This window comes from Crinia signifera, chromosome 5 (assembly GCF_055691185.1).
Source record: "Crinia signifera chromosome 5, ASM5569118v1, whole genome shotgun sequence".
Taxonomy (NCBI): Eukaryota; Metazoa; Chordata; class Amphibia; order Anura; family Myobatrachidae; genus Crinia; species Crinia signifera.
In genome coordinates, this window is record NC_139221.1 from 79699873 (window position 1) to 79726266 (window position 26394).

At 41.8% G+C, this 26394-nt stretch overlaps 1 protein-coding gene across 2 annotated transcripts in view; it reads left to right on the forward strand.

Annotated features, from left to right (window-relative positions):
- The window catches only part of NPC1 (NPC intracellular cholesterol transporter 1), a 64522-nt gene that overhangs the window by 36893 nt on the left and 1235 nt on the right, over positions 1-26394 (forward strand). For both annotated transcript variants that reach the window (XM_083187515.1, XM_083187516.1), the window contains 16 exons: positions 1340-1572; positions 3720-3820; positions 4398-4500; positions 4938-5127; positions 7820-8002; positions 8532-8646; positions 8939-9066; positions 13151-13291; positions 13954-14043; positions 14171-14361; positions 14495-14610; positions 15185-15314; positions 16785-16985; positions 17985-18216; positions 19566-19679; positions 20275-20437. In XM_083187515.1, coding sequence (XP_083043641.1) covers positions 1340-1572; positions 3720-3820; positions 4398-4500; positions 4938-5127; positions 7820-8002; positions 8532-8646; positions 8939-9066; positions 13151-13291; positions 13954-14043; positions 14171-14361; positions 14495-14610; positions 15185-15314; positions 16785-16985; positions 17985-18216; positions 19566-19679; positions 20275-20437 — 2431 coding nt within the window. The remainder of the gene's footprint in view (positions 1-1339; positions 1573-3719; positions 3821-4397; positions 4501-4937; positions 5128-7819; positions 8003-8531; positions 8647-8938; positions 9067-13150; positions 13292-13953; positions 14044-14170; positions 14362-14494; positions 14611-15184; positions 15315-16784; positions 16986-17984; positions 18217-19565; positions 19680-20274; positions 20438-26394) is intronic.

Sequence of the window (26394 nt, forward strand, 5' to 3'; positions counted from 1 at the left end):
TGAATGCAGCTGCGAGGCTGATCTTCCTGGCTAGACGTTCATCGTCTGCTGATCTGCTCTGTCAGTCCCTCCATTGGTTGCCTGTATATTACTGCATTCAATATAAAATACTTCTACTTACATACAAAGCCATCACTCTGACTACGCCGACTTATATCTCTTTGCTTATCTCAAAATATATCCCCACCGACCTCTCCGCTCTACACAAGATCTGTGTCTCTCATCCACACTCATTACTCGCTCCCACTTACACTTGCAGGATTTTTGTCGGGCAGCTTCCCACCTTATGGAATGCCCTTCCATGCACACTAAGACTCTCCTCTAGCCTCCAAACTTTCAAGCATTCCCTGAAAACTCACCTCTTCAGGCAAGCCTATCATATTTAGGACCCCCACACATCCTCCGGTAGCATTCATATGTAATGGCATCCCAGCAGGACTGTCTAGTAATCTGGTGGGACTGCCATGCTATGGAATTCTATCCTTATCTATCCCTATAGATTGGAAGCCTCCAAGCAGGACCCTCCTATCTCTATGTCGGTTTGTATCTACCCAGTTTTAATCACTGATGTTTCCAATTGTAAAGCGCAACGGAATATGCTGCGCTATATAAGAAACTGTAAATAAATAAAATACACTTAGTAATTTTTTTGCCTGTCAAAGCGATTTTCCCGGGGGTGGACGACTTTCCATAGTAGGATGCTATGGAAACCCACCCACCCACCCCTCCGCTCATCTGCATCAGCTGATGATGATGTCGGAGCCCAAAGCAGCTCAAACAGTAAAAGTGAGCTGCTTTCAGCTCAAAATCACCCATTGTGTATGGGCCTTTAGATCTTCTAACCGGTTTCCACCCCCCCTTTTTTTTTTCACAGGGTGGACGGCTTTCCATAGCATCCCGTCCACTCACTCATCTGCTAGTAATACCAGCAGTGAATCGCCGCTCTTCGCTGCCCTGAACACACTGAGCGGCTTTCAAGCTAAAAGCTGCTTAATCTAGTAAACTGAGCGGCTTTCAGCTGAAAGTCACCCAGTGTCTATGGGCCTTTTAGTTCTCACATCCTGTTACACATATAAATACAACAGTGCAAGTTTACATCTACACACACTTTTTTCATGCACCTTTATTATATTTCCCCGTTGTCTCTATACTTTTAGAATGTTCAGATTCCAGAAATGCCATTGAACTGAATTCATTACGTTTTCATTAGAGTTGTAATTGATATCTTTGTGTAAAGTTGATATAAGGAATAATTTATCCAGTATGTAAGACTTGACGATCTGGATGATTTGCAGCTTGTCAGGACACTTTTGCAGTTGTGAATTTGTTTTCCCCCCAGGTCTTAGAATTGCAAAATGCCATTGAAAACATAACTGCCTCCTACCAAAATGAGACTGTGATGCTGAAAGATCTGTGCTTGGCCCCGCTGGCACCGTACAATAACAACTGCACAATCCTCAGTGTGCTGAACTACTTCCAGAACAGTTATAATGTGTTGAATCATACCGTGAAGGATGACTCAGGATTTTGGACTGTTGCGGATTACCACACCCACTTCTTATACTGTGTACAGTATGTTGTCTTTACTTTGAATTATTGTGCTACTTTCCCTCCTATTGCGGGCGGGTGTTGTACAGGGGCCCGACAGACGGGATCCTGACAGTCATTATCGCGACTGGCCGGACTCAGACAGCATGGGGAGCGCAACAAAGCCCCTTGCGGGCTCGCCACGCTGCGGGCACGTTGGCTCGCTAGTCTCACCACCTATTCTATTCTCCCCATAGGGAGTCGTGGACCCCCACGAAGGAGAATAGATGGTGACCGTCAGGGTAATGACTGTCGGGACCCCCGTCCGGCACCCATTGCGGGCATTCTGATGGCTGCAGCAGTATCTGTATTTGGTCCTGTACTGCAGCATATGCTTGGAACCGTGTGCGAGATGTATCAAGCCTGGGAGAGAAATAAAATGCAGACATAACCCAGACCAGCCAATCCGCTTCTGCCATCTTGTACAGTCTATGAAAAGACAGTTATTGTTTTACAAGGTTTGATACGTCTTACCCTATGTATTCCACAAAAAAAGGTGGTTTATCATGAGTATTCGTTGTTGTGATTTCACAATAGAGACCACAGTGGGTTTCTGCGGCTCCACATATCTAAAGAAAATAGAGATATATTACCAATTTTATTGCAGGGCCCTGAGCATGCACAATGTTTAAGGGTGACTTTTTAAGTCCTGCACACACGGGGGGATATTAGTCAGGATCGCTGGCTAAATGGTCACTGAGCAACCATGTATTTTGTGTGTACAGAGCGATCGCTCCCGCACCAGCCCTGTACTGGTCGCTGGAGCATGCTCCTGCCATTTTGACTTTTCAATTGGGAGTTTTTCTGTTTTCATCGCTGGTCACTGGTGAAAGCGGGATACTCATCGATTTGGTCGCTGAGCGAGATTAAGGCAAAATTGCTCAACGACCAAATCGCTCCGTGTGTACACACCTTTAAGACCCCATACACCAGAACTAGATTGTGCACCAATGTCGACTGGTCGTGCGATGGATTGTGTGAACACATTTGCACGATGCGCGCTCCCACGGGTCATGAAGTCAGCCCTCAGATACCCATTGTCTCTCATTCTGGTCGAACAAGAGATTGTATGAGCACATACAATCGCTCATTTGATTGCTCCTCGACCTGAATACGATCAGGGTTGTATACAGGTCATCCTGATGCATGGCCAGCATTAGTTGTAGTGGAAAGCATTGTGCACACTGATCTATTACTTCCTCTATGAACTATGTTGAGCATTAGGTTGTCCTTTTCTTGAAAATTCCAAATCACAGACTTTTGATAAGCGAATGAATTGGAAAATATACTAAAGCCTGTTTAATATTGCTCCTTTTTCTGTTGCCTGATGTAGATATTACATCTTTGGCGTCTGTAATCCCATTCCTCTTGCATAGCCCTGTGTTAGTCACATCTGTACCTTTTCCACGTGTAGTTAGGGCTTAATTCTCTGTATGCTGCAACTCGTACAAATACAGAACATTACGTAAAGTTCACCAACACTAAGCATTTTTATTGTAAATGAGCCAATGTTATTTATTTGTTTGCTAAGTAGGAATAGTCATCTACTTTAGGTTTAGAATACAGAACACTTAAGTTAGATGCCATCCTATTACCTCATAAAATACAGAATACATTCTGGGCAATGTGAGAGCTGATTGGCTGCTAGAGTGCAGTGCTTGAGAGGTAATGCAGTGTCTACAGCCAAAGCTACTACCTGCTGATGACCGCTTCAGGACCTATTTCAGTTTAAGCCATGACTAAACAAATGAGTATGTGGTAGATATGGCACCCCTGTCCACATCAGGGAAATATCCAGGGCTCTCATTAGCCTGATCTCCTTGTGCCCACTCCGAGGGTGACAGCTACACCTACTCTGATGGCTATATCTGAGAATCACAATTTCAGAAAAGACCATTTCCATAGAAATTAGCCCTTTTATAAGATTATGGTAACCATAGCATCCTCTAGTCAGTATATCACTGGGTATTGCCATTAAATAATTGCGGAATTGCATTTTCCATTGTGTCGCTGTGCCGTGTGCTTGTCATTCAGTACAGGTATAAAATGACTTATTCAGTAGCTCACTATTTCCTTAAGCCATTAACGAAGAGGGTTTTATGTTTAATCTAACAATTCTAAATCTTTTCCAGGTCTCCAGCATCCCTAAATGATACGTCTGTTCTCCATGACCCATGCCTAGGTACATATGGTGGGCCAATCTTCCCGTGGCTTGTACTCGGAGGATATGATGGTATGAACCTGTTAATACTAAAAACGAATTCCTTTTTATTCCACTTTTGCACCGGCTACATTGCCCCCGGGATATTGCTGGGTCGACCGGGGTCGGGCGTCAGTGTAAATGGGCCCCTTAAAAAGAACCCGGGTCCAAAGACCTGACAATCCAACCCGGAAAATTGTTGCGTGTTGAACACAGGTGAAACCCGTGTTCATGGGCAGTGTAAACGGATAACCAGGGACATGCAACCCAGTACCCGTTTACATCAATGGGGGAGAACCCATATCTCTCTATGTACTATGCAGACAGCCGCAGAGCCAGGGAGGAGGTGATTAGATGCCTGTTTGCGGTGTCCATTCACCACACAGACGGAGTCTGGGGACAGCCTAGCAGCTTTCTTTAGTGCTGGGCTTGCCCCAGTGTGATATAGGCATTGCGGGAGTCCCAACCGGGGGGAGAAAACCTAGGAAAATCTGGATCATATCTGGAACATATATACAATGTGTGATCATTATTCAAGTGAGCGTCCTCCAATCTGCAATTATTTTATATAAAAGTATAATCGGTTTATTTTTTATTGTTTTTATTGCAGGAGAGAACTATCATGATGCCACAGCACTTGTGATTACTTTCCCAGTGAACAACTATCACAATGACTCACACAAAGTAAACAAAGCCAAAGCCTGGGAGAAAGAGTAAGTTGTTTTCATGTATTGCAAGGATCCTGACCGGAGGAACCTTTCCCTTAGATATTTACTGTATTTGCTGACATAGTGTGAACTCTTACCGTATGACTTAAACCTAACTTCAGCACAATGACCATTTCACAGATTGCTTTGCTTTTCTGTTTGATTATTCTTACTGTAAAGAAAATAGAGGGCTTTCTAAAGTTGGCCATACGCTAGAACAATATCTGGCCGATCGGCATGATTTTTAACGGGTTGTGCAATCAATTTGTGTGCCTATCGTGAGGCATATCAGTGTGATGCGCGGTCCCGTGGATCGAGAGGTCAATCCTCAGATCAAATGTGCTGCACGGATGATCGGTCTGTGCTTGCGGGGAATCATACATTCCGTGTTTGGTTTTGGTAAATATTTTATTTGAGTGGGGTTTTTTTTGTCTTTTGTCTAGATTTATCAGTTTTGTGAAAAGTTACAACAACTCCAATCTGTCCATCTCGTTCTCTGCTGAGAGGAGCATTGAGGATGAGTTAAACAGGGAAAGTTTCAGTGACGTGAGGACTGTCCTGATCAGCTATGCGCTTATGTTTGTCTACATCTCACTGGCCTTGGGTAACATCAGCCACTGCAGCAGTATCTTGGTGGGTAATCTTTATCCGTGTTTGATTCCCCGTTTTTTTTTTTAATTTGGCCTCTAAAAGAGAATTCTTCGAAATGAAGAGAAGGCGCTTTCTGATAAAAATGTTATTTCTGATAAATAACAACATTTAGGTTGTGATATTGTATTTAAGTTAAAATGCCGTTCTGAGTATTATGTTGCTGTTATTATTATTCAGCCACTTCCAGCCAAATTAATTTAAGCAGGAGCAGCCGCAGTGCTGACCTCCACTGCTTTCACAAAATCCGTTTTTATCTGGTTTTCTGCTGGCATCCTGTGGAGGCACAAAGTGAATTCAGCCTACAGTATGTGCAGCTTAAGTTATTTCATCAGCCTCTTAATGGGATACGGTTGAATTGTGGACCCCAACTAGGTCGACAGTCATTGGGTCGACATGGGTCAAGGTCGACAAGGGTCTAGGTAGACACATGGGTGTGTTGGTTTTTGAGCCGACATGTGCCGACAGGTGGTATTTCATACCCTACCATCCACTAGGGCGTGGTGGGAGAATATAATAGTGTGCCAAACGCAGCGAGGCGCCGTAACCGAAGCATAACGAGTGATGCGGTGCACTTTAAATAGTGTCCATGTCGACTGTGGGTCGACATTCGGGTCAAAACAGTCAAATAGTCCCCTGTTGACCTAGTCCCCTGTCGACCTAGTCCCCTGTTGACCTTGCTGTATGTCGACCCAACGGTGTCGACCTAATGATTGTCAACCTAGTTGGGGTTGACTGAATGATCCCAACCCCTCTTTAGTGGTAATCCTCACCAGTGTAAAATGGGATTGGGCAGCATCTCTCAAATGGTACATAGGGGGAGGGGCCCTAAACTGCACACCCTGGATCTCTCAAATGGACCTGTTTTCAATAGCCCATAATGCAGTGTAAAAAGTAAGGGGTGTGTGTACTAAGGCTTGGAGAGATAACGTACCAGCTAATGGGTTTGGTATAACTCGCAGGCCATGCCTAGGTGGACAGCAAAAGGTTGACATTTAACGAGTTCGACATGAGCATACAATTAACATGGAAATGTTGACACATGAAAAAGTTGACAATAATTTATTTTTTTTGCGCCACCTGAGCATGTGGACCCCCAATTAGTGTACTGCATCCCCTCGCATGGCTTGCATTGCTCACCATGCTTTGGGGTCATATCCTTTGCTGCACTAAGCACACTGTAACGTTCCCAATCATAGACTCATGATTGGTAAAGTCCATAAAATTGTAAAAAGCCCATGTCCACTTTTTCATATGTCTACCTTTTGCTTGTGTCACCTTTTTTCAATTTCTACCTTGTGAATAATGACCTTTTGGTGTTGATTTATTGACTGTAGATCTAGACATGGTCTATCAGCCACCCAGATACCCCACCCCAGCCAAGCATCTCCGAAATGTCACGCTACAGACTTTGTTTGAAAATGACAGAAGCTGGTTGGTTGGTAGTTTATCTCCTTCCACTTCATCACTTTCAAGGGCTTAGTAACTAGACCCCTATATGAGCTCCTTATTAGTTCTACTGAGGAGCATGGAGAAGGTAGGATGTATATGCAGGATAGTGTCTTACCACCGTGGGGAAGAAATTTGCTATGCCAAGGCTAAAGGGGTGAATGCATTGCTATGGATGGGGTTGGATATGTATCCTTGGTGTATGACAGTGGTCCCCAATCTTTCTTAAATATCAGTGGCCTGACTGGGTGTTAGAACTATTTTTTACGCTATCCCTGGGCCAAGAGTTTCTTATTGAAACTTATAAAAATAAACTATGGTTACCTTTTATCCTTAGGCTCCGTTATGTGGCAGTTGGCTACGGTTTGTCCACATATATTATGATTGTCAGCCACCAGCTCTGGATTTTCCTATAACATTGAAAATGTAAAAAAAAAAAACTAATGCATCCCCACTAGTAGCACTAGTCGCTGCGGCCATCACACCTATAACTAACAGACTCAAGCAAATAAGCGAACCTGCTATGTATAGGAAATACCCTGTGTGATTGTGAAAGTGACTGTTAGCATCCAGCCACGTGTTGTTGTTGCGTGCCCACGTACGTATGCATCGCATCGACTGTTACTACATCTGTATGATACCTCTCTGCATTACTGGAATTAGAGAGCATCTTTATGTAGCATCCTGGTCTTTTTCTAAGGTGAAATATTTAATGGGGGCCCATTGCTGCAATTCAATTGTTTATCTAAATATTGTTTATTTATAGTGCCCAATTAGTCAGGGTTTAGCCACGGCAAAGTGGCTTAACACGACTAAACTAATGGGCACAAACAGAAAAGTGCTGTTTGGGTGCCCAAGCAACTGGCTTTATTTTAGCTTGCCAACTCTGGGGAGTGCGAGCTGAAATGTGCCTGCTGCGTTTTAGCATTGACCTGATTGACTCCCATTGGTTTAGACACCTTTAATTAAACAAACAAACAAACAAAAAAAACAATTGAATTCCTCTTAATGAAGCAAGGATCTCATGTAAGGACATCTCTGAAAAATACATAAGAAAACAAAAAAGACATCAATGTATTAGGTAAAAGTTGCACAAAGGTTTACTAATTTAAATAATCTGAAGGTGCAAAAAACATTTCTCTTCTGCATATTCACTAGGCATCTTCATAGATAGATACTGGTAATTTTGGGACAAGTAATATGGTCTTCCATTTCATTCATGTTCCAGGTGGACTCGAAGATCTCACTTGGCATTTCTGGAATCCTGATTGTGCTAAGTTCGGTTGCTTGCTCTCTGGGTATCTTCAGTTATGCCGGGGTGTCACTTAGTCTCATTGTCATAGAGGTCATCCCGTTTTTGGTTCTTGCAGTTGGAGTGGACAATATATATATCATTGTGCAGACACTACAGGTACAATGTTTTTGTATTTTCTAGTATGTACCGTGATTTCCAAAACAACGTTGTGATGGCATAGGTTTTTACTACAAGTAGTAATGTTGAAGAGTCAATGTATGGGATAAAAACACTAAAAGTACACCGCGACTGAAGTACACAATGCGAAAAGAAAAGCAGCAACTACAGTAGTTCAGAGAGGTCAAAGAAAGTGGCCCTGTGAAACCTATAGATTGCGAGAACTGCACCCAAGGCTGGGAATATAACTGCATTAGGTGTTCTTTAGATCTGGTGGTGTGTTGTTTTCTATACTTACACATATACATATATAGTTTGCAGCTATGCAGTAACCGTAGTCCATATATAAGGTAGACCATCAATGTGAGTTACAGATTGGAAAACAAGTTATCATGCTTCAGTGCCCTACGCCATTGTATATCCTGTTTATATAGTATATCCTTTTATAAATACATAATAATAATAATTATTATAGTCCTAACTTACACTAGTTTTCCTAATTCCTGAAATGTGTTCTGTACTTTGACAGAGAGATGAACGTCTCCAGGGAGAAAAACTTGATCAGCAGATTGGCAGAGTCCTGGGTGATGTGGCACCAAGCATATTCCTGTCCGCTTTCTCTGAGACAGTCGCCTTTTTCTTAGGTAACTGTTTTTGCTGTAATCCATTTTTTGAAACTGTTTAAGTGATTTGAAAATCTGGTGTTTCTTTTGGTACTCCAAATACAATTTTATTTTTATTCATTTACTTGTTTACCATTGTTTTTCTTTGGCATTTAATCGTGCATGTTTTTCTTCATTATATATTAGAATTTTCCTTTCACACAGACAAGTGCCTGTTTTCATTAAAATTATTGCAGTGTTAGCTTTTCTTTTCCTATATTTCCTAAAATAAAATGATTGTAAACATTTATAAGTGCACCCTTGTATTTGACAGGGGCGTTATCCTCTATGCCGGCCGTTCGGACCTTCTCTCTCTTTGCTGGGATGGCCGTCTTTCTCGACTTTGTGCTTCAGATCACCTTCTTTGTGAGCCTGCTGGGTTTGGATATCAAGCGCCAAGAGGTAAATATGAGGGTATAATGTACTTGAAGTGTTATGTTCAAATCATAGTATTTAGTGAAGTATTTAGCAGAAAAAATTAATACATTTAAGTAGCCCTTTATGTATTTTTATATTTTTTATTACCCATGAGGTACCCTGGTATGACACTGGGTATAGGTGGTGAGCTGGAGTCGAGGGACGAAACTGTTTCTTTTCGAAGTGACCAAGCCTCTCCCCTTTACTCCACCCCCAAGCCCTATGTTTAGTTTTTACGGTACTTATGTAATATCTGGGCTCCTGTTTTTCTTATGAGACCGCGTCCCCTCGCGGGGCTCGCTGCGCTCGCCACGCTTCGGGCACGGTGGCTCGCTGCGCTCGCCACACTATATAAAATCAACTCCATGCATAGTTGGATAGTAGGGGTATGAAAAAATGGGGTGCATTTAACATGGGAGCCCAGATAATACATAAGTACCGTTTTTACTTTAGGTGCCTAAGGAGTGGGTTTTAAAGGGTCTGCATTAAGCTGCCTCATCATGTTTTTTTTTTTAATTTGAGCAGGCAGTGAATCAGAGTCTAATGCCCGGTACACACCAGGATGACCTGCTCACGATGCACATCGTGAGCGGGTCACCAGTGTCTCATCAGACCCGTTCACGATCACGCGGAGCGCACGACCTACTCAAGATGTGCATCGTGAGTGGGTACCGATCCGAGCGCGACCCGCACCCGAGTGTATGTTCGTTTACTGATCCTACTTGCAGAAGGTAGGATCTGAATAACGACCCGCGGGGCCGCGCATCCAATCGGAACAGGTCAGAAAAGGGCCCAAACAACTTACATGGAAGACCATTGTTCTCCTTACCATTGCACCAGCCCATAGAATTTTTGACATCAGCTTGTTGTCTTGTCGCTGGCCTACTTATTTTTCACTCTGACTGAGCTGTCCTTCAGACAACTACCTTACTACATTCATATCCAGGTTTCAGGAGATCTTGGTCCCTTCTAAGTTCCATCTTCTTCTCTGGAACAGGCCTCTTTAAACGTCATGGGATTGTATTTATGTAGACCGGACACAGGGTTACCATAAAACTAACTTAGTCCTATATGATTTTAACAAATTGGGCTGGCTGGCTACTAAGCAGCCCCTGTAACATAGTGCGACTCCTTGGGCACCAAACCTAGGACTTCTCAGGCTGCAACATTCCTGGGACTGTCACAAAAAGTAGTTCTGTGGGCTGTTAGGAATTGTAGTTTAAAATGATTACCTGTTAATGCTATTTATAGAGCGCATATCACAAAGCTAGGCTACAACTCCCAGCAGCTCCTGAAGTACTAATGCAGCTATGCTGTATTAGAGCCTGGTTGAAAACAAGAGGTAAAAATGCACAACGGACAGATGATTCGATCGCTAAAATAACCTTAAAAAAAAAAAACTCCTAACAATTTTTGTTGAAAAATTTACTAATTACAAAGACAAACAAGTTTCTTCGGGGGGCCCTGCAGGATTTGGGGCCCTGAAACTTCTTTAGTTTCACAGTAGATCCACCCCTACCTGACCCTCAAACCTTAAAGGTTGTAAAGATGAATCTGTAAACCGTGTATAACTTCCTTTTTACTTTTTTTTTTTTGTCAAGGAACAAAGGCTTACATTAGATTAGGCAGCAAACCTAGATATATAGAGTATTTTTAATCTAATTAAAATAATTATTACTTTTTGTTATTACCCAGTTTTGTTTTATCGGTTTGCCCAATTGTAAAGCACAACAGAATTTGCTGCACTATATAAGAAACTGTTAATAAATAAATACAGTGCTCCCTCCTTCTCATGCCTTATTAATGTATGTCCTAAAACTGGCCACCAAAGATGGCTTTATAAAGTGGGGCAATATACTGTATAAACAGAAAACATAAAGCTCCTAACTGTCATTTCACAGACATTTTGAAAACTGGCAGGAGCTGATTGGTACTTTATTTGTTGCCAAGTTTTGATACATCTAGCAAGAGATTCTGAGCGCTATGGGTTAATGTGTGTGTGCTGTGTGCAAATGGCTGCCCTCTAGGAGGGGGTTGCCGCCCCCAAAAAACAAGAGTTTATAAAGAAAAAAAGAGATACCAGTAGGCGCCTCTTGCACACAAGTATAAAATTTATTGAATAAACATATCATGCGAACACTATTGTACTGTACAAATTAATAAACACAGGATATACACAAGAAATATATATAATAAATATATGAAATGCGGTACTAATGAACCAAATTCATACCAATACAATTGAATTAAGATGCAAAAGATAATAAAAATAAAGAAAAAGAAAAATAAATAAATAAAAAAAAAAATAAAAAAAAAAAAAAATAAAAAAATATAAATAAAATTGAAAAATTGAAAAAAAAAAAAAAAAAAAAAGGGGGGGGGGGGGGGGAAAAGAAGGAAAAAATGCGCAAATAAATATAAAATTATTATTATTAAAAATGCATGTGCAAAATTAGCAACTGTTTAAAGTGCAGTATATAGTTACCAGGTCCTGGTTAATTGGTTTCTTTTTCATATGCGCATATGAACCAGGAGATGATGTCCCAATTGGGAGATAAGTCACCAGCACTTCGTGGGAGTAAAGGAAAGACTGTGGAATAACCCAACAGGGTATTTGTAATCCGCAAGGGTAATTTTCCAAAGGGTTTTGAGATACCAGCAGGATTGATGATATAACGCTGAAGTCGACACTTGTGTCGATGAAGTCGGCAGCTCGTAATCTTGTATAGAAAAATGGTTACTCTGCAGCAAAATTAGGTCTGAGATGGTGAACCATGCCCATTGCCCTGCGTTCTGTGTTAGTTGTTAGTAGGGCGGCTGTGCCGGCCAGACAGCCAAACACAAGCCGCTAAACGCTGACGCGGGCAAAGGCTGTTTAGGAAGTATTGGTCTCCCGCGCTCCACCAGAGACACGGGGCGGCTTCCTAAACAGCCTTTGCCCGCGTCAGCGTTTAGCGGCTTGTGTTTGGCTGTCTGGCCGGCACAGCCGCCCTACTAACAACTAACACAGAACGCAGGGCAATGGGCATGGTTCACCATCTCAGACCTAATTTTGCTGCAGAGTAACCATTTTTCTATACAAGATTACGAGCTGCCGACTTCATCGACACAAGTGTCGACTTCAGCGTTATATCATCAATCCTGCTGGTATCTCAAAACCCTTTGGAAAATTACCCTTGCGGATTACAAATACCCTGTTGGGTTATTCCACAGTCTTTCCTTTACTCCCACGAAGTGCTGGTGACTTATCTCCCAATTGGGACATCATCTCCTGGTTCATATGCGCATATGAAAAAGAAACCAATTAACCAGGACCTGGTAACTATATACTGCACTTTAAACAGTTGCTAATTTTGCACATGCATTTTTAATAATAATAATTTTATATTTATTTGCGCATTTTTTCCTTCTTTTTCCCCCCCCCCCCCCCCCTTTTTTTTTTTTTTTTTTTTTTTCCCTTTTTCAATTTTATTTATATTTTTTTATTTTTTTTTTTTTTTTTTTTTTTTTTTATTTATTTTTCTTTTTCTTTTTCTTTATTTTTATTTTTATTATCTTTTGCATCTTAATTCAATTGTATTGGTATGAATTTGGTTCATTAGTACCGCATTTCATATATTTATTATATATATTTCTTGTGTATATCCTGTGTTTATTAATTTGTACAGTACAATAGTGTTCGCATGATATGTTTATTCAATAAATTTTATACTTGTGTGCAAGAGGCGCCTACTGGTATCTCTTTTTTTCTTTATAAACTTTTGATACATCTAGCCCACTATCTGCATGGTCAAAATGTTAAATCTCGAAAGGTGTCTGCATGTACCTTAACCAGACCCTGCAATAGAGTGGAATTCAGTGAATAACTTTAGGGTCAGCAAGTTCTCAGACTTTAGTATTTATGGCGTACATATATATGTATAATTCCAATAACCAAAACTGTATGTTGGTCTTAATGTGACTACCGCCTCGCAATACTGCTTCCATGTGATGAAACAGTACAAGCATGGCTTAAAAATGGTAATATATTGGACTCAACCATAACCTTTTCATGTTCCCTATTCTGTAGAAAAACAGACTGGACATCCTCTGTTGTGTCCCAGGGTGCAAGCGAAGCCGTGACACTGACAAACCAAAGAGCTGGCTGTTCCTGTTCTTCAAAAAGATCTACTCCCCGCTACTAATGAAAGACTGGATAAGACCCATAGTGGTGCGCGCAGTTTTTGCATTGTATAATAACCTTAATCTATTGTGCTTAAAGTGTATTTGTATTCCTAACATGTTATGAAACAATATCAGGAAACATAAGTAATGTCATTTAGAAAATCCTTATCATTAGATTTATATATAATAATGGGTTTACTTATTGGGACCCCTTCTTGAGAACAAACTGAAGAAAAACCTGGTGGCCGACTACCATCAACAAGTTCTAGAAGCCCTGTGTGAAAGTGATCTTAGTAAACACTTACAGTAACTTGGTTAGACTATAGTATAAACACAGAAAGAATAAGAATTGTCAAGGTAGTGCATCACACCGTGACAATTCTTCTCCTTTCCGTGTTTATTGTTCAAAACATTGTCCAACGGTAGCACACCCCCATCAACCCATATTTATATAAAAAGGGGGGGGGGGCTCTCAATTACATTAATATACTTACTAACACCCTAGTCTTGTGCGGTTAACTCTCTGTTACTTACTTAGACTATAGTATGTCCATATCTACAACCAATCATTTTATTGATAGAAATGGCTGAGAATGTGTAATCTTTGAGAGTATGGACACTGGGCCGATGTATTGAGTGATGTTAAATTTGGAGTACTGACCAGTATTTTGTAGATAAGTATCTTCAAATCTATTATCTGTGTTCCAGGTGTCCATCTTTGTTGCAATGCTCTCCTTCAGTATTGCTGTGGTCAATAAAGTGGAAATAGGTTTGGATCAAACCCTGTCAATGCCTGATGTAAGTTTACTCTATAAATGAAACTCCATTTTGGAAGTGAAGATGGTCTCTGTGCAGTTAGTGTCTGATTCAAAGGGTCATTTGTAGTGGAGTATTTTTGACCATCCGTTATTGTTTCTTGTTGTAGGACTCCTATGTGTTGAAGTATTTTGACTCGCTGAATACTTACTTGCACAGTGGTCCTCCTGTGTATTTTGTAGTGGAGGAAGGGCATGACTACACCACAAAGGATGGCCAAGATATGGTGTGTGGTGGAGCAGGGTGCAATAACAATTCCCTAGTGCAACAGATTTACAATGCAGCACAAATTGCCAACTAGTAAGTTATTTTGGTATTTTGGTGCATGAGTACATTGTTGTCTTTTGTTGGTGTATGGGGTACTACACTCAATGTAGTAGCTCCAAGCAAGTATTGTTGTTGATGTTCTCTAATGTGTTTCCTCTGGTTCTAGCACAAAAATCGGGTATTCCCCTTCCTCTTGGCTTGACGATTACTTTGATTGGGTGAAGCCTCAGTCTACGTGTTGCCGAGTATATAATACCACACAACAGTTCTGCAATGCTTCAGGTAATGAGATGTCACTTTGTTCTAGTTTGTAACGATCTAGAGATTGTCTTACAATCATCATAGCCACATTTATTGCCTACTGTGTAACAGATGTGGTGGAATGCGGACAGGATGCTGGCATTCAGACTGCCACATTAAGACCGGTGCCGGAACATGCCGGCATCCAGATTGTAGTAATCCCAGTAGGATCAAGGCGAGGCACTGGTGTCACGAATGTGTATGGGACGGCACCTCTCTCGCCATTATAGGGGTTTGCCACTGATGGGAGCGTTCCCGGCACCTACAGAGGTGCTGGGCTTACCCCAAGCTCACTGCTTAACGTGAATAGATGCCATGCCCACATGTGGTGGAGGTGACAGCATGTTAAGGCTGTTTTAGCAGGGTGCTAAAACAGCCTAGTATAAAAATTACTGATTGGTAAGTCTGCATTTCTGAATTTTTCATGTCAACCGAATCTTGGTTGTCAACATAACACACCACATCCAAATTCAGAAGTGGCTTTATATTGCAAAGGGCAGAATGACAATTACTGTAAAATGTTTAGCATGTACGCTTTCCTATCTCATTACCATAGTTGAGGATCCATCCTGTGAGCGCTGTCGCCCGTACACACCAGCAGGGAAGCGGAAGCCGGTGGGAGAGGAGTTCATGAAATTCCTACCGATGTTTCTCTCTGATAACCCGAACCCCCAGTGTGGTAAAGGGTAAGTTTCTAATGCCAGTAACTTCAGGTCAAAAACCAAAATGAACCATGTGGGGAGGATGACATGGAGAATAGAACCCGTTGCGTATTTTTTTTTGGGATTGCTTACGTCACTATTGTCACTCTTACATTTGGTGACCGTTGCTTTGAATATAAACACACACACTTTAAGTAACAGCAGTTATTTACTCTTTCTGTTTCTATTAAATACCTAGTTGGGAATTTAATTGTGTGGTCTAACTGATCCCCCAAGGCTATCCGATTATCCCTGAAGTGAGCCCGGTGTTGGTATTTATAGAGGATTTCTTTTCATGACCTGCTAAGGTGGCAAAAAAATCCCTGATAAATGCTTTATTTTTGCGATTTCTGGTCTGAGAACTGAGGATCTTATGTGTGTTTATCCCACCAAAAAAAGGGACAATTTTTAGTAGAAAAAGAAAAACTAATTAAATTGCACAAAAAAACTAAACATTGAATTCGCCCCCTAATGGTAACGGGGAATAGTAAAGTCTTTAAACTGGGTACATTCAGTTTTTTATAGTGCTGGTTTATAATTGTATAAATCCTTCCAAAGCAGTTTTTATATTACAGCATTACTCATAAACATGCGATTCCATCACTTTAGGGTATATTTTGTGTAATGCTGATAAAAGCCGGTTCCAACTGTCTTGTTTGTTTTTCTTTTCTAACAATTCAGGGCCTTATTCAATGCAGGTTGCTGCTGCCAGTGAAGGGGTTAAATATCGAGGATCACAGAAAACCAGCAATCCTTGCTGTTTAACCCCCTCACTGGCCGATCTCCCTATTCAATGTTCTGGGGGAGTCCTCGCTGTCACAGGACGGCAATGATTTCCCCTAACCGCGAAACCCGTGACTAATGCAGCGAATCAGTTGCATTTCACCACGGGTTTCGCTGCTTCAGCAGCAAAATACGCCGATTTTCCCCTCTCTCCAAAAAGAGAGCGAGGGGGAATCGGCGTATTAGGGGGGCCAGTTGAAAACTGTGGGGGCAAGCGGTGACTGTGAGCAGGCAGCCCTGCTCGCTGTTGCCTCTCGCCCCCAGCATTGAATACTTGCCAGAGAATAAATATTATTATTATTATTATTTTTAACAGTTATTTATATATAGCGCACACATATTTTGCAGTGCTTTTCAGAGGATAATTGAACATTCACATCAGTCCCTGCCCCAGTGGAGCTTACAATCTATATTCCCTACCACATGTACACATACACATTCACTCTGGGGTTAATTTTGTTGGAAGCCAATTAACCGACCACAGAACTGTGATTAATGTAAAAATGCTAATTCTTTTGACTTTTCCCAAAATATTGTTGATGTTGGAATTATTCATTAGGATCAGGATAAAAAAAAACATTTAATTAACATTTGTGTTCGAGCTCTTCTCCCTAATATGACTTTTATGTTGTGAGCTTGGAGGCCCTACTAACTGTGTATGTGTCATTTCAGTGGGCATGCAGCATATAGCTCTGCTGTTGACATTCTCTCCAACAACACTGAAGTGGGAGCCACCTACTTTATGACCTACCACACAGTGCTGCATAACTCCTCAGACTTCATAGATGCGTTACGGAAAGCTCGGATGGTAGCAGGAAATATTACCGACAGCATGGATGTGCAAAGCAGGAATTACAGCATCTTTGCGTACAGGTAATTACTCTCTGCACATATTTTGTTGACATTAAATGGTTGATAACAGGAATTGTCTATACCAGGGGTGGGGAACCTTTTTTGTGCCAAGGGCCGTTTGTATGGGGAAGAAATCCTTCGGGGGCCATATGTAAAAATGTATTTTACAAATTGTCCTGCTGCAGCCGTCCCAGGCTCCGGCGGCTGCCGCTGAATAGGACTGACAGTCTCCGGCTGCTGTTGATGAAGAGGAATCTTGCAAAAACTACCGACCTCTTGCAAGAATTCCCCTGTAATTGACTCCCGGCAAAGCCACCGGGCGAGTGGGCGGGCCACTCAGACCGGCTATGGGGGCCGCCTGAGGTTCCCCACCCCTGGTCTATACCATGGCTGATTTGTGCAGGCGTCTTATAGATGCCGAGCGTCTGCTTAGAGACGTGGGCCACAATTTTGTTGAGTTCCGCTTTAACTGAAACATTTCTCCTATTGGATGCTCATTAGGGACCTCTCCCTTTCTGCCTTAAGCATGGAGGTGGCTACAGATGTGTGAGGTGCCCTGAATGCCATCTGTGATATGTATCTGTTCCTGCATGTGAACTGGGTATGGGTCATTGGGTCGACCCTATTTAGGTCAACACCTGAAATATGTGAATATGGCTAAGGTCAATCGGGTCATTGGGTAGACAGTGGGAAGGTCGACACGCAAACGGTTGACATGGGTTTTTCACTTTTTTCCTCGGAAGTCGACATAGTTGACATGGACGTTTTCTAAGTGTACCGCTTCACTCGGCGCGCTATTATATTCTACCACCACTCTGTAGTGGATGGTAGGGTATGAAATATCACCTGTCGGCACATGTTGACCTTTTGACTGTCAACCTGTTTGTATCAACCTTCAGTGTTCAACCTAATGTATGTCGACCTTTATAGGGTCGACCTAATGACCATATCCCGTGTGAACTCTGTTATATGATTCCATCACAAGAGATGTAACGTTTGTGTCTTTTATATCTTTTCCAGTGTTTTCTATGTGTTTTACGAGCAGTATTTAACTATCGTGGATGACACCGTGTTCAACCTTTCCCTGTCGCTGGCTGCCATATTCTTTGTGGCAGTCATCTTGCTGGGCTTTGAGATTTGGTCGGCAATTCTGATGTGCGTCACCATAGCCATGATTCTCGTCAACATGTTTGGAGTCATGTGGTTGTGGAGCATCAGCCTAAACGCCGTATCTCTGGTGAATTTAGTTATGGTGAGTTATTGGGCTTTAATACACAAGTAAAAAAAAACTGCATTATATAGTGCACTAGCCACGTGTAGATTCCTGTAGTTGTGAATGGGGTGACATTTTCTAGGGATTTTCTCTTTATTTAAATAATAATCTGCCCAAATCCCCCTTCTCAATGATTGGTAAATGTCCCAGTTCTAGGTCAGTGCCGAGACCTTGTGAAATACGTCAGATCTGCATCAGAGTTAAGGGTGCTAGTTACTACTGGAAAACCTCTTCCCTGTAACTTCTGCTTCTGAGTTGTGTGGGCTTCCTCCATATACTGTATAGGAAGCTAATCCATTTTATACGTGAACTGGGGGAGACGGAAACAAAGAATTATTTATTTACTAGTACAGTATATCTTTTTGACAAAGGTGACCAGATTGTTGTACAGCTATTAGTCAGCATGGTGTTCCAGATTCTATCTGTGTAAATGCCTCAATATTCTCATTAACTTTGTACAGCTAAAGCCGGTGTCAAGAACACTTCCTAAGCCAGTGATGGATAACCTTGACACTCCAGATGTTGTTGAACTACACATCCAAGCATGCCCTTCTACAGTTTTGCTGTTTGGCTATGCTAAAACTGATGTACAGATGTACCGGATGTCATCTTTGCTGGCGATCCGCCAGCAGCACGGCGCCGCCATCTGACTGTGACGCGCGTGCGTCCCCCACGCACGCGCGTCACAGTATCGGGGTGGCGAGGCGGACGCATTACTGTCCGCCTCCTGCTTGAGGGGCAGGGGGGGACCCGAGGAGGCTACGGGGGGGGGGGTGCGGTCGCCCGGTGTGGGCACCGGGCGACCGAGGGCAGCACCGTCGGAAGAGGACGCCCGCGCACCTCGTGCACGCGCGTCCCCTTCCGACATACAGATGGCGGGGGGGGGGGCAGATCACCTGCAAAGATGAGACCCGACCCATCTGTATGGCATGCTGGGATGTGTAGTTCAGCAACAGCTGGAGTGTCAAGGTTAGCTATCACTGCCCTAAGCGGTATGCGATCGATCGTAATTAGGTTGACCACTATTGGTCGACAGGCAAAGGGTCAACATGGTCAAAGCTAAGCTAACCTTAGAACAGGGAAGTGGAATATAAATTACTGGTAGCTCAGGTGTCTATCCATGTACAGTATGTTCATTTCAGTTTTTTATCTGCTTAATCCAGGCTGCACATTTTGTTTTTCTAAGATCTTTCCAGTCAAGTGGTATTATCGCTTTAAAATGAATCAGTTTAAAAACAAATGGAAAATTGCAATGTAAATATTTTATAACTATTAAACTGTTCTTTCATCTCTTGCATGCATTCGGTAATTCTTGCCTTTTCCTGCAGTGTTGTGGCATTTCTGTGGAGTTCTGCAGTCATGTGACCCGAGCGTTCTCCGTCAGCACAAAAGGAAATAGAGTTCAGCGTGCAAAGGATGCGTTGGCTCACATGGGCAGTTCGGTAAGCGCGTACAACAAGTGCACTTTTGTGCTTAACAACTATGAATAGAACTTCTGGCACACTTTTACAATTCTGTAAGATCCAGATCACCGCTGATTTCCTAAACAAAATGTAGCATGCTCTTTCCCTGGGATCGTGTCTCTGTAGTATCGCTGGCCTTCATATGAATATTGGATTAGCAATCAATATGGCTGCTTTGTTGTGTGTGTTTGTTGGTGTAGGACCTACACGTGACACTTTTTTAAAGGTACTGTACTAAATACATATGTATGTCTGTCCTGGCCACCATCACAGAGCACTCAGGATGGGATGGATTCCCTCTAACAGTGCTGTCGTATAACGGGGGGGGGGGTTGTTAAGTGCTGAAGAATGTGTGTGCAGTATATTAATAACTGGTAATAAAGCGATCAGCACATCCGTAACACTTGGTGGTGGAGAGTGGTATAATGTAATAGGCAGGATCATTACATTGCTATAGTAAAGGTTACCACTCCAAGGGATCATTGTTTTATGTGTGTATATGTGTATTCGTTTATATAAATTCTATCTGTATGATTGCATAGAAAGTAATACTGATCTCTTGTTTGTTCTGTAGGTCTTCAGTGGAATCACCTTGACAAAGTTTGTAGGCATTGGTGTGTTGGGCTTGTCCAAGTCTCAGATATTCAAGGTTTTTTATTTCCGGATGTACTTGTCTATGGTGCTTCTGGGGGCTGCCCACGGTCTAATATTTCTACCAGTTCTTCTTAGTTACATAGGTGAGTGTGGTATTATTGATGATGATGACGACTAATAGAAAGTACATGTACAATTAGAGAAGCTTAATAGTAATCAATAATCATTTTTTGCTTTTTCCCTTGAGGAAGTTTATATTGTAAATAATAAACCAAACATTTAATTTTTGTGGATTTCAAAGAAGAGTTAAAAACCTGTTATTGATACACAATTCATTTCATAGTATAATAGGATTTACATTCTTATGGAGAAAGCTATAACCTTAGTACGTAGTAGTAGTTAGGTTCCTTAGCTATAAGTTTCATGCATTAATAGAGGTTTATAATGAGCTTTTAGTATCTGAAGCTGATGAGGAACAGTGGGAAAATTACATTGGGAAGAACTTGGGCACTTAAAATGTATTGGTGTAAGCCCATCCTCCTCTGTACACCCTTTGGGCACTTGGTTATCACCATAGTTGTCCAAAAACCCCAAAATGACAGAATTAGGAGAAGAGTGCACAATGTTCTCCAACAAGAAAATCATTGTAAAAAAATATAGAATAACAGAAACAAGAGCATAAAGTGTATGAGAGCATAAGGATGTCCAATGCCCCCTATAGATTCAGGGAGTTATTCTGGTCCTTTCTCTCGCATGCAAGCTCGATGTCTGTGAAGTGTGCATGCTCCGGGTGTGGCCACGGAGAACAGATTGTTTCTCGAGCGTATTCACCCAAGACTGTGGACCGAGGACTTCACCCATGGGAACGCCCAGCGTTTCATGGGCGTTCCCATGGAAACCGCCCGGTGGTGCGGGCAGCTGCCCTCCCAATTCCTGTCGAGTTCGCAGCCAACCAGAATAAGGTCCTCAGTGTAAGTACAAAAATATAATTTTCTCATTCATCCATTGGGTGCACTAACTTTGGGGATGCATCACAATGATCTGGACATAATGTCCAAAATTGGCCTATTTAACTGCTAGAGTATTAACCCTGCAGTTCCTTGAAGGTGTGCTTCAATTTGTGGTCTCCTGACATGAGGTCCTGTGATGTGTGCCCATCAATGAAGTTTCACATGTTTAGGTACTTGAGTTGCTGTCCCAAATTAATCTACCTGCCAATGGTCGGTCTCTCTGGTATTATGGACAAACATCCCCAATGCCCTAACCACACCTAGGAAATGGAGCCCTCTTCTTCTGCAGACTGATGCCATTCTAACGCAGAAATCACTGTCTTGTATGAAATTAAATGTAAAATTATGGTTTTTTGTCAGGCCATGATGGTTTCAAAGATCATCTCCTTCCTCAGGGGAGATAAGCAACAGAAACTCTCATATATGTGGAAAAAGCAAATAGAAATGCTTCCAAGAACCTTGGCTTCACTGAGTCAGTTATGCTCTCAAAGGAAAGGTGATTAAAGACAGTCTGCACCAGACTGAGGGGTAGATGTATGAAGAAGTGATAAAGTGTCTGGTACTTAATCACCGGTCCATCAGCTCTTAATTGGCCCCTTTTAAACCCAGCCTGTAAGTGTTGGGAGCTGATTGGCCGGTGATAAAGTACCAGACACTTTATCACTTCTCCTCCCTTATCAGTGCTTCATACATCTACTCCTCAGCTCACAAGGAGGGTGAGGAGATTGTCCATGCACCATTCCATGAAAGAATATTTATATTAGAAGTAAGAAAGTTTACCTGAAAGAAAACCAGTAGACATGAGTCTTCAACAAGCAAATCTTAACTACCCTTCCATACTTCCTGCTAATCAGTCTGAGAGAAAAAGGTTGGAAAAATGACACCGTCAGAAATCTTTCCACCACAATAACCATAAAGCCAGTCAGGATGAATTATGGAAACAGTCCGGACTTAGCCAATCTGGTGAAAGTCGGGCACCATGCTGTGCTCTCTGTCATGTTTATTGTCTGAACCAAGATCTTCTGGCCTATTCTTCTGCTATAAGAATCCCCTTGCTTGCCCTACTTTTTACCTTTTTATGCAGTACTACAGAAGGGAAGAAAGGGACTAATGTAAAGACCTGCATCCTGGAGAAAGTAGTGCACCATTCCTGGAACATTAAGTTCCCCTCCACCCCACCACCAAATGCTTGATAGTGTAGGTCTTCCTTATGGTCAAGGGAACATTTTGTCCTCCTTCCCCAGTTTTGTAAGCAACTGCTATGACTTGATGGCCTTTCCTTGCTAGAACAGGTGTATTCATTCCAGAACGCTGGAAACCTTTTGTGAGTTCTAGCATATTTATTGTTCCATTTTGAAATGAGCTTAGTCCTCATTACCTGCGAATGGAACAAACTATGCAAACTGCATTGCCTCAAAGGTGGAAAACCTTTTTTTTCATGACATCATCTATAGAAGAAAACATTTCAATAATCTTTTTTTGCTAAGAAAAACCTCTGCTAATGAGTGGCAAGCAGGATTCCCAGGAAAATAAAGTATAGACACTGGGTAAATCTCTCTGTATAAGACCGTGAGATCTGCGCTGTGTCCCGAATGTGAGCCAGATAGCTTGCCTTGATCAACAGCTCTCATTTATGTTACTTTTTTTAATTCACCAACCCATGATGAAAAAAATTAACAATTATATCAAAGCAGACATAATAAAAAAATGTGTCATAAGATCACAGATCAAGAGTACAGTATCACAATTTATAAATATAACATTTTAAGAATACACAAAACAAACATAAAAACAATACCTCTATCACAGGATTATAAAAAGGCGCCATACGGATCACTAAGACATAAATGAAAAAGAGGTATGTTTTCAAAGTGACATTTGCTGGTTTTGATAGATAAACCCCACTATTAGAGGTACTAAGTAAACAAATTGTGTATCGCAATAACAGAAAAAAATTGATATATTAAGATAATGTCTGTCCAGATATTAAATTTACCCAAAATAAACTACCTCATAACCCATCCCCCCCACAACCCTGTATAACCTAACCCCAACTTAGACAGACATATACCCCTTGCACAGCGCAAATGCCAGATGGCACCCGGGTCTGTCCCAGGAGCAACCCGGCATTTGCAAAGTGAGCACCCCACAGCAAACCGACAATATGCAGGGTTGCTAACGTCACAAAGGTGATAGGGCAGAGTATTATTGGGGGTGGGGGAGGAGGTAGCTCTTGGAGCTGATGCTGCCTCTTCCCTACAGGGTGAGGGTAACCTGTTTACACTGCCCAGCAACTCAGGTAAAACATGGGTCAGAATGCCGGGTTGTTGGACATGGGATTTTTCAAAAAGGCCCTTTCACACTGCACAGTGACCCGGGTCAGACCTGGGTCATTTGTGTGGTGTGAAAGGGGTATTAGATCCCTAAACACCCCCCCCCCCCTTCCCTTGACTATCTAAAAAACCCAGAAGCTCCAGAGAACATAGCCAAGGAGAGTCTTAAAGGAGCATCGGGCAACAGACATGAGGGGGCAGCTGTTTTGGCACCAAGAAACAGCCAACAGAGTCAGGAACACCATGCCAGGGGCCCTGGAGATTACTATGTTATAGATAAGCAGGCACAGCATAAGGCGTCTCTTGGGGGTTGCAGGAGAGGATACTCCACCTTTGTATCCAAACTGAAATAGGTACTGCCAATAATAATTTAAAAAAATGATATTTAAGCAGGATTAAGGTGGAAGAGCTAATACATGTCCTATGCCAAGCTCTACTCCAGGCCACACCCTCACCAATTTTTATAAACACAAGCCACCCATTTCTGTCATGATATCTGTGTCTCTTGGTGCAGTAGCCAGGACCAAAAAAAGTAAGGTCCAGATTTTGTAAAAAGTGACCGGTTTCCTGCCTAGGTTTAAGCCCTCTGTCCCTGACAGAATGGGAAGTATGTGTCCTTTATGGTGGAGCACAGGAATTTCAACTTCATTAACTACAACTTGTTTAATAATTTAGGTTCAGTTATAGGAGAAAAGTAAACATTCAGGGGACCAGGAAGAGATTTAAATAAATAAACACCTTCTTTGTGATGTTCTGATTCTGTAATAGTAACTCCAGACAAAACTAGGAACTGATTTGGTCTTTGAGAATCTCTGCCATTGGATATTAGAATAGGATTCTACGGACACCCAATGCAGGAGTTCCCAAGTAGGCAGTCTATCAATCAAACTGACTACTTGTTAGAGGGCTTTAGAGCTGGGCGCAGTTCTCCACGACCGTAAAAGAACTGACTCCCAGAGTTCTGACTGCTCAGCTTCCCTGCGGTCTAGGGACGTTAACAGAGTAGAAGGAATTATTTTCCATTGTGGTGTGAGAGATTCTCTGGTTCTGTGGTCACCACCCAAGTCTCAATCTGCAGTAGCTGCTCAAGTATCTGGGGCCCTATCCTTTTGGAGCGAGTGGGAAACAGCGTATGCGGCCTCTAAAACAGCGAGGCTCGTGGCTAAATGCAGCGGGCTCCCTCCATTAGTCGCGAGCCTCGCTGTTTGGGTGAATCCTCGCTGTCCTCTGACAGCGAAGATTCTCCCGGAAAACGTTGAATATGGTGAGCGGCTGGCGCGGGGGTTAAACAGCGAGGATCGCTGGTTTTCGTTGATCCCTGCCTTTTAACCCTGTCACGGCTGCATTGAATACACTTCTAGATGTGTAGGAAGAGTTCTCTTGAATTTGGGGTGCTGGAGGTGTTCCCAGGAACTAAATACCAAGTACTGAGAGAACTGTTTAAGAATTCAATCCTATAGAATGGTTCATTTTTAAAATTTTCTTTAAAAACCTAGTTTGAAGATTGTAAATGTAGATGGTTTATATCCGTTAACATTTTAGATCTGTGTTAATACTAACCTAATTTACAAGGTACAGGTGATAGTTGCTATAATAATGCATTATAGTTCCAGCAACCAATATTATTCTGTGCACAGGACTGCACTGAAAACAGTAATTTCTCACAATGGCAATAGTTGCATTTATTGGGTATTTATCATCCACTGGCAACAGTTCCCATCAGTGGCAACCTCAGCCTATGTTGCAATATGTAATAAGCTGTATCAAAACAATTCTTATAGTAATAGCAATTGTCAAAGTACTTAATTTGTGGTGACAATAGTTAACTTTTTTAAAGAGTGTTGTTTAGACCAGCGGAAAATGACCATATAAGAGAGAATATTATAGAAATGCAGAACTATGTATGTAATTAGTCTGCCTACAAATTGCAGACTGTGCTGCTAATTAGCCACCTCTGTGAGTACGGAATTCCGCTAGTCTCCATGCTGTTCCTGCACACAGTGGATGCATGCAGTTGGGGGCTTCTTGCATAATATTGCCAAGGTGCCTTTAAGTAACTGTGCAGAGCAGATATGTACATACTTTAGCACATTTTACCAGTTCCACACCTTTGGTTCCAATGACAGTCATTTTGGGTGTAAAGTTTTACCCCTTCCATATTAGGCTTGGTTTGTGATGATGTTCAAGTCATTGCCACAGTGTCCCCCAGAGGAAATTGGAATTTACTCCCTGTAAAGTGATCTTCGAGATTGTGGCTTGTTTCTGGTTCCGCTGTACAGAGACTATTTGAACATTTACATCAGTCCCTACCCCAGTGGAGATTACAATTTGTATTCCCTACCACATATATAGACACACACATTCATTTTAGGGTTACATTTTTTTTTTTGGTAGCCAATTAACCTATCAGTATATTAGGTTTTGTAGTAAAAGGTTCATATGTGTCCTTTTATTTTGCTACTCAGAGATATGCATAGTATGTAATGAGGTTAGTACTAAAGTGTAAATTAGTAGTTTATTGGATCACCTGAGTAAATTTTGTCATTAAGGGAAAAAGTATAGAATGTCTCCATAATCATGTTTGAAGATTGTGTTTGTATAGGTTTAAGTACTTACAATAAATAGCGGTTTCTTTCCATGAGTGAATGGAGCAATATAACAAAGTGAATCTGATCATGGCTTAAAAAAAAAAAAAAAAAATTGCTACGGTCATGATTAACTTTCCAAAATAATTTTATGGCTGGCTTTGCGATAGTA